This window comes from Staurois parvus, unplaced genomic scaffold (genome assembly GCF_062004578.1).
Source record: "Staurois parvus isolate SC_StPar_1 unplaced genomic scaffold, SC_StPar_1.0 ptg000307l, whole genome shotgun sequence".
NCBI lineage: Eukaryota > Metazoa > Chordata > Amphibia > Anura > Ranidae > Staurois > Staurois parvus.
The window spans coordinates 110,822-120,079 of NW_028318103.1; the positions used below are offsets into that span (position 1 = coordinate 110,822).

Genomic DNA, 9,258 nt, shown 5'->3' on the forward strand with positions numbered 1-9,258 from the left:
ACATGGGGGCTCTAGTTCCAGTCACCTTGGGGATAATCAGGGATTTACTGACTTTGGAGGGATTTCCTCTTACTTCCTGTTGTGGCTATAGGACAGGAAGTGAAAAAAAAATCTCTTCAATAAGACACAGATGACAAAAACAAAAAAAAAAGGACAAGGATTGTAACTTTCTTTTACTCTATCCAGGTTTTGCATTTAGTTCTACTTTTGACAGCTCTGAGTCTGCTGTCACCTAAAGTAGAACACAATTAAGATGATGACACCCAACAGTCTCAGGGTTTTAGAAGTCTGCACAAGGGGGCTTTTACAGGTAAATAACATTCATAAAACTTTAAATGCACACAGAATTTTAGGCTTCGTTCACACATATTGTGATTGGGCCCATTTTGCAGTGTGTTGCATGCAGGCAGCTCATTGAGAACTATCAGGACACATCGACTGCATGGACACAACCACCAGTTCTAATGTGACAGGTGTGCAGGTAGAAGTGACTGGTCCCGAATGTAGGTAGTGCACATTTGGTCCCGCTTACCTGAACCCGCACATCTGTCACATTAGTATCAGCGGCTATGTCTATGCAGCTGCTGCATTCTAATAGACTTCAATGGTCTATCTGCATGCAACATCTGGGCCCTAGACACACTGAAAAACTTGGGCTGTTCAAGTTATACAGATCTCAACGCCCATGTGAATGAGGGTCTATGGGAAGATCGTTTGTGAAATTAATGGTCTGGTGACAAGGTTTCTTGAAAGCTGATTGAAGGTAAAACCAGCTCAATCTCTTTTTTTGCCATCTGGGATTGCTGTGGCTTGAAGTAGGAATAAACAGTTGTACTACATCCATGGGTGTATTTACCACAAGGCAAACAAGGCATTTACCTAGGGTGGCATTTTTCAGGGGGGCAGCACTGCCTCCTGGAAGATGAGACAGAAGAAGGGACACACGTGGCATGGGAATCGGGTGGGATCCAAGAGAGGCTGCAAGCTTCTTGATGGCATATGCAGAGCCTGACTCTCATTTCAGGGGATGTCTGGAGCTGTGAAGGTGAGTGTCTTTCACTCTCTCGCTGGGAGGTGGGTGGGACTGGTGTATGGAGGGCGGTGGTAGTTGAAGGCTCTCTTGGGTGTCTGGGGGGGGGGGTGTTGGTTATTGTCAGGCTCTCTCTGTGGGGGGTCCGATTTTTGTGTTGCCCAGGGCAGCACAAAACCTAAATACACCACTGACTACATCGTATACCCATGCTAGGACTGTGTTTGCCCGCATGAGGATGCACAGGTGTTCCGTACAGCTGTCCCATTCTTGTTAATTGGGATGCAGCAGCTGCCAGACACAGATGTTGCTCCCAGTTTGACAGCTGTGAGGATGCATGCCCCCACACAGCTGTGAAATTGGGAACAGCAGGTGTGTATGCGCAACTGCTGCATCCCAACTGACATTTATTTATTACAGGTACTGATATAGTGCCATCAGTTTACACAGTGCTCTACATATATTGTACAATTACATCAGTCCCTAACCCTCAAGGAGTGTACAATCCAAGGTCCCTATCTTACATTCATACAAATACTAGGATCAATTTAGATGGGAGCCAATAAACCTACAATGTCTTTGGAGTATGGGAGGAAACCCACACGGGCACAGGGAGAACATGCAAACTCTGCAGGTAGTGCCATCGTTGGGATTCGAACCAACAACTCTGGTGCTACCAGGCAGAAGTGCTAATTACTTAGCTGACATAGTTACATAGTTAGTCTGGCTGAAAAAAGACAAAAGTCCACCCAGTTCAACCATTAAAAAAAAAAAAAAAAGTTATAATCCTACACCCACAGTTGATCCAGAGGAAGGCAAAAAAAACCCAGCAAAGCATGATCCAATTTGCTCCTGCAGGGGAAAAAATTCCTTCCTGACAGGGGCGGACTGACCATTCGAGCACTCGGGCACTGCCCAAGGGCCCGGTGTCAGTAGGGGGCCCCATGAAATGCCCCTGGTACCTTTTTTATAGGCTTTTTTGAGTTTGGGCAAGGACACAGGGGCCCCATGATCCTCTATTGCCTGGGGGCCCCATGAGTTGTCAGTCCGCCCCTGCTTCCTGATCCCCCGAGAGGCAATCTGATATTCCCTGGATCAACTTTACCTATAAATGTTATATCCAGTTATATTCTGTGTATCTAAGAAAGAATCCAGGACTTTTTTAAAGCAATCCACTGAGCTGGACAGAACCAACTCTTGAGGGAATCTATTCCACATTTTCACAGCTCTCACTATGAAGACATGAATGTGCTGACAAGAATGGGACTGTCTGTACACGGATGCATGGAACACCTGTGCATCCCCGTTTGGGCAAACACGCAGGGATGAACAGGGCCACTGTTATTATTTTTTGCATGCTAAACCATTGTGTATCACTGGAGTAGACATCCCTGAAAGCTCATCCTGAAAATGTAACTGTTATTGCAAATGATAAAAGTATCACGAACAGAACTCAACTGTGTCAGTGCAAGAGCACCAATACGGCTACAATTACCCTATATAGGTAAATAGTGCAGACGTAAGCTCCCTACGTTACAGCTACATCATGTTACTATTGACCTTCATGGACATCCCCATACAGTAATATGCTAAGAATAGGAGATAGACAAATTGTTTTATATCTTTTCACATGTGCTATATAAAAGAAACTAAGGTAATTAATATTTAAGAGAGGTAAAGGATAGAACTGTGACCATAGAGGAGTAGAGTGAATTATAAACACAATCTTGGGATGTATTAATAGGGAGGAAAATACACATGATGCTAACATAGAATCTTCTTTGTATAAATTATGTTAGCCTATATCCACTGTATGGGGTACATACTGTAAAAAGGCCATTGGAGTCTTGGAGAGGGTTAAAAAGAGGGCAACTAAATGAAGACAAGACATGGAAACTCTTACTTATAAGAAAAGGTTAGAAAACCTGGGTGTGTTCAGTTTGGAAAAAAGACAACTTAGACGTAACCCAACATGTTCAAATGTAACCAAGGCAAGTACATAGATATGGTAAATTAATTTTTCCTGTCAAAAACTGTGCAGAAGACATAATTTGAGCACGAAAGAAAGATTTTACCATCCTATCGTATATATTATGAAAAGAATTCTCCAACACATGCAGATTACACCATCAAGGTAGGGCTGGGCCAAGGGGCAGGCAGAAGACTTGGCAGCCTTGGGTATTTGAGCAGGAGGTGGGCATAAAAAGGGCAAGACCTGCAACCTATATGTCTAAAGTGCTTTACAGCTCATGTAGGGGTGGTTACAGTTTGAATTTTCAATCTAGGTGCTAAAGGACCTTGTCCCACCACTGCATCAAGGAACGTGTCACCCGTCCTTTCCTCTGTTTGCTGCTCATACAACTGCCCATCACTGTCTTCTGTATACTGTTCCCTGAACCTTCCTGCCATACTTTTCATCACTCTCCATGTGCCACCAGAGGGACCTCAAACCCCTCTCCTCTGTGTGCAGCTCCCAGAAACTTTCACCAATTACCTCTCTGCACCACCTTTGGAACCTCCTGCCCCTCTCCTCCGTGTGCCACTCTCATAACCTCCTGATACTATCCTCTTTATGCAGGTCCAGGAGCCTCCTTCTTCTCTGTGTGCCACTCTTGGAACTCTTCTGTTGTTCTTTGTCATTCTTGGAACCTCCTGTCCCTCTCCTCTGTGTGCCACTCTCATAACCTCCTGATACTATCCTCTTTATGCAGGTCCAGGAGCCTCCTTCTTCTTTGTGTGCCACTCTTGGAACTCTTCTGTTGTTCTTTGTCATTCTTGGAACCTCCTGTCCCTCTTCTCTGTGTGTTGCTCTACAAACCTCCTGCTCCTCTCCTCTGTGTGCCACTCTTGAAACCTCCTGACCTTCATTTCTGTGTGCTACTGTACAAACCTACTGCTCCTCTCCTCTGTGTGTCACTCTTGGAACTTGCTGACCCTCTCTTTTGTGTGCAGCTCTGTAAACCAGCTCCCTCTGACTCTCTCCTCTGTATGCTGCATCTAAGACATCCTGCCATTTTCCTCCACTCACTGCTCTTTAGACTTTCCACCAATATTCTCACAGTACTGCTCCTAGGACTTTCCACCCCTCCTCTCCATTCACTGCTCCGAGCAACTACCACCACTGTCTTCAACTCTCTATTCCCAGGACCTCCCATCACTGTCCTCCACTCACTAGTTCCAGGACCTCCCAACACTCTCCTCCACTCACTATTCTCAGGACCTCCCACCACTATCTTCCACTCATTCTCAGGACCTTCCTCAACTCACTATTCCCAGGACCTCCCACCACTATCCTCCTCTCACTGTTCCCAGGACTTCCAAACACTGTCCTCCATTCACTATTTCCAGAACCACCTAACACTCTCCTGCACTCATTATTCCCTGGAACTCCCAATACTGTCCTCCATTCACTCTTTCCAGGACCTCCTAACACTCTTCTCCACTCACTGTTTCCAGGACCTATGAACACTGTCCTCCGCTCACTATTCTCAGGACCTCCCAACACTCTTCTCCACTCGCTGCTCCCAGCACCTACCACCAATCTCCTCCATTTACTGCTCTCAGGACCTTCCACTATTCCCCTCCACTCACTGCTCCCAGGACCTCCCACCACTTTCCTCAACTTACTATTGCAAGGACAACCACACCACTCTCCTCCACTCACTATTCCCAGGACCTCCCAACACTCTCCTCCACTCACTAATCCCAGGAACTCCCAACACTTCTCCACTCACTATTCACAGGACCTCCCAACACTCTCATCCACTCACTAATCACAGGAACTCGCAACACTCTCCAACACTCACTATTTCCAAGACCTCCCACCACTCTCCTCCATTCACTGCTCCTAAGACCTCGCACTACACACCTCCACTCACTACTCCTACAGCTTTCTACCAATCTCCTGTCTATGCTGCTCTCAGAACATCTAATCTTCCCCTCTCCTCTGTCAAATATATATGCAACAGATCACATCATTCGCCACACATTGGCCTGCTGAGTTTGCTGTTCAGCCCCAAAGGAAATGACTGTACAATCACATGACTTCAGATCAGGATTCTGACATCTGTTCTATACAGATCTTATATTACATACAACCACATGGACTATATCCTATATAATCAGATACACAGAAATCCTTTATCCCAAGAGGAACGAATTCCCCTCCTCAAATGCCTCTACACCCTTAGCAGATTAACAAGTAGACATTGGAGGCTTTGCCCTTCTCTAGTACTATGCACAGGACAGGCCCGGTCCTGTCTTCCCAATACGTCCTCTGCAAGTCACAGCTGGAAACAGAAGAATGAAGAGGATGTATCGCAATCTCCTCTAGACTGACAATGCCTAAACTTCCCTTTTCAAAACTCACATTTCCTCTTATGTGACCGCTAATGTCCCTCTGAACCCCCATAGTAACACGCTGTTTACCAACAACTGCCCCAATAATACCCTGCTGTATACTGTTATGTACTTGGATATTATTCCGCTGTATACAGACATGCACTCCTTTAATGACTCACTGTGTAGCAGCGTGTACCCAAATAACACCCTTAAGCTTGTTGGTATTTCCTCTATACAAACCCCCATTATACTGACATGTACCCCTGTACTATACCACTACCTACTGACACATACCCCATACTACGTTACTGTGTATTTCAACACATTTATTAATAATACTCTCCTGTATATTGTCAGGTACCCCTATACTACTGCATTCTTGAGAAGTACGTCTGTACAGGCCCACTGTATTTCGATATGAACCCCTATAATATCTCTCTGCATACCAACATGTACCGCTAAACTATCATGCTGTATACCACTGTGTACCCATATACTATCATCATGAATACTGACAAGTTCCCCTATACTGCTTTGCTGTATACTGACATATACCCCTAAAATACCCCTCTGTATGCCAACAAGTCGCCCTATACTAACCTTCTGTATACGGACATTTACCTCTATAATACCCCTCTGTATACTGACAAGTACCCCATACAACTCTATTGTATGCCAACAGGGACCCCTAAATTATCATGCTGTATATCACCATGTACCCATATACTATCATGATGAATACTGACAAGTTCCCCAATACTACTTTACTGTATACTGACATATACCCCTAAAATACCCCTCTGTATGCCAACAGATCGCCCTATACTAACCTTCTGTATACGGACATTTACCTCTATAATACCCCTCTGTATATTGACAAGTACCGTCATACAACCCTATTGTATGCCAACAGGTACCCCTATGCTACCCTGCTGTAAACGGAAAAGTACCCCTATGATACTCCTCTGTGGTTTGACATTAAGCCCTTTAATAGTTTTTTGTATACTGACATGCACCCCTATACTACCACACTGTATGCCGACAAGTACCTCTATACTACGCCACTGTATACAGAAAGGTTTCCCTACAGTATGCTTATATGAACCCATATAATATCTCTCTGTATACTGACATGCACCCCCCATACTACCCCGCTGTATGCTGACAAATACCCCTATACTACCCTGCTGTATATGAACAAGTTTCCCTATAATACATCCCTGTATACCGTTATGTACCCCTATACTACCCCACCATATGCCAACAAGTAGTCCTATACTACCCTGCTGTGTATGGACAAATACCCCTATAATACCCCTCTGTATACTGAAATATTCCCTATAATACCTCCCTGTATACTGATATGCACCCCTATACTACCCCTCTGTATGCTGACAAGTACCCCCATAACTTTCCTCTGTATACTGACAGTTACCGCCTTTACCAACTCACTGTATGCATCAAGCACCCCAATAATACCTCCCTGTATACTGATATGCACCCCTATACTACCCCACTGTATGCTGACAAGTGCCCCTATAACTTTCCTCTGTATACTGACATTTACCGCCTTTACCAACTCACTGTATGCATTAAGTACCCCAATAATGCCTATCTGTATACGGACCTGTACCACTGTACTACCCCTATAATATCCCTCTGTATACTGACATGTACTGACATATACCAACTCAGTGTATACCAACAAGTACCCCATTCATGTCCCTCTGTATATGGACACGTACCTCTACATTACACCACCAAATATTGACATTTCTACACAAGCCCTATTGTCTTTTACAATGTGTTGGCAGCATAGCGCCATGCGGCCAGCCTGGGTGTGGTGCACTATGATCCCCATCATGCACCTGATACAGAGAGCTGGATGGACCATATTGCCAGTCTCTCTCCATTGGCTGTGTCTCACAAGTCGCCATACCTTAGGCAACCTCCAGCTAAGTTTTGCCTGATGTGTGGTCAGTTGTATGTCATTCCCAATGTCGGCACTCCCAGGGATCAGAGTAGGGAGCTCAGAAGCACTTTCTCTGTTGTCACTCCCTTATACATACAGAGGCGGACAGCAGAGAAATGTCTGGATGTGTCAGGAGTGAGGTCCCCCCTCAGGATGGCACTGCACACCAGGGCTTGGTCCTGGAGGAAGGTAGACAGCACACAGAGCTGAAAGCAGAAAGTATTGTGACAGTTGTGACCCAGCACTGAGATAGGACAAGGTGGGATCTCCTACCTGACGGTGGTCTCTTTCTGCTCAGCCGGCTGACTGCCCGCGTGAACATCTTCTGCACCTCTGGATTTGTCTCTTCTTAGCTCTGCAGCTGTGCAGCCTGATGGGCCCCCCTCCCTCTAAAACCACAGATCCCTCCCTTCCCCAAGATGTCTCACAGCACTCTGTGTGCACAGCACTCTCAATACATATCCAATAGTCCCGCTGTGCTCTGCCTCTATATAAAAGTTTCACAGCACTCTGTGTGTCTAGAAGTCTCATCGCACTAAGGGGTGGGTTTACTAAAGGCAAATAGACTGTGCACTTTGCAAATGCAGTTACACTCATTAACCCCAGAACTAAATGTGGTAAAGCTTTGCTGATTTCCATCATCTCATCACGTGAAAGCAAAAATGTTCTTTTTTATTTTCATTGCACCTGATGTTATCTACAAAATGAAGCTTTACCACTTTACATTTACCAAGGAAAACGAGTGCAACTGCACATGCAAAGTGCACAGTGTATTGCCTTTAGTAAGTCCATTCCAATGTGTGTCTCTCTAAGGCTAGGTTTACAGGTGTGCCAAAAACAGGCATTTCATCTGTGTATTTAACCATTTCAATACCGGGCAATTTTACACCTTCCTGCCCAGGCCATTTTTCAGGTTTCAGCGCTCTCACACTTTGAATGACAATTGCGCGGTCATACAACATTGTACCCAAACTAAAATTTTATCATTTTCTTCACACAAGTAGAGCTTTCTTTTGGTGGTATTTAATCATCGCTGGGGTTTTTATTTTTTGCTAAATCAACAAAAAAATACCAAAAATTTTGAAAAAAAAACACGTTTTTCTTTGTTTCTGTTATAAAAGTTTACAAATAAATAATTGTTCTTCATAAATTTAGGCCGAGATGTATTCTGCTACATGTCTTTGGTGAAAATAACCCAAATTAGGATGTATTATTTAGTTTGTAGGAAAGTTATAGAGTTCACAAACTATGGTATAGATCTGAATATTGATCAATCCTGAAGTACTGACGGCCAATCTAATTTCTTGAGGTCCAAGAATGTCAGAACAGTACAGATATCCCCCAAATGACCCCTTTTTGCAGAGTAGACAATCCGACGTACTTCATAAGAGGCATGGCGAGTTTTTTGAAGTTGTATTTTTTTTGTCATACTTTTTCGGAAAATGAAAACATTAAAAAAATTATTTTCACTATTTTTTTTTTTTACATACTGTCACCAGTGCAGTACAGCATCATCATATAACTGGCATGGCGGTGAACAGGGACACTGACTGGTGACAGTATGAAAAAAAAATATATATATATATTTTTTTTATTATTTTTAATTTTTTGTTACTTTTTTTTATTTTTTTTAAGATTTTTTGTTCATATTTTACTATGACCAAAGTAGTACAATGTTACCACAGTAACATTGTACTACTTTGAGGAAGTGATCAGTATTTTTTTTTACACAATTTGCTTATAGCAAAGTATTACTTTGCTATAAGCAAGCATTTAGCTGAATGACATCGATTCATTTAGGTTTTTTTTTTTTTGTGCTTAGCTGTAATTTGGCCACAGCTAATCACATGACATGTGCATGTGACCTGCTGTGATCATTCACAGCTAGGCACTAGTATACAATGGATGGCATGAA

At 43.6% G+C, this 9,258-nt stretch overlaps 1 protein-coding gene across 1 annotated transcript in view; it reads right to left on the reverse strand.

Moving 5' to 3' along the window:
• Positions 1 to 7,737, reverse strand: part of RGS10 (regulator of G protein signaling 10) — a 33,248-nt gene extending 25,511 nt beyond the window's left edge. The window contains exon 1 of the mRNA XM_089683357.1: positions 7,617 to 7,737. Coding sequence (XP_089539483.1) covers positions 7,617 to 7,665 — 49 coding nt within the window. The 5' untranslated portion in view covers positions 7,666 to 7,737. The remainder of the gene's footprint in view (positions 1 to 7,616) is intronic.
• Between the last annotated feature and the right edge of the window lie 1,521 nt (positions 7,738 to 9,258).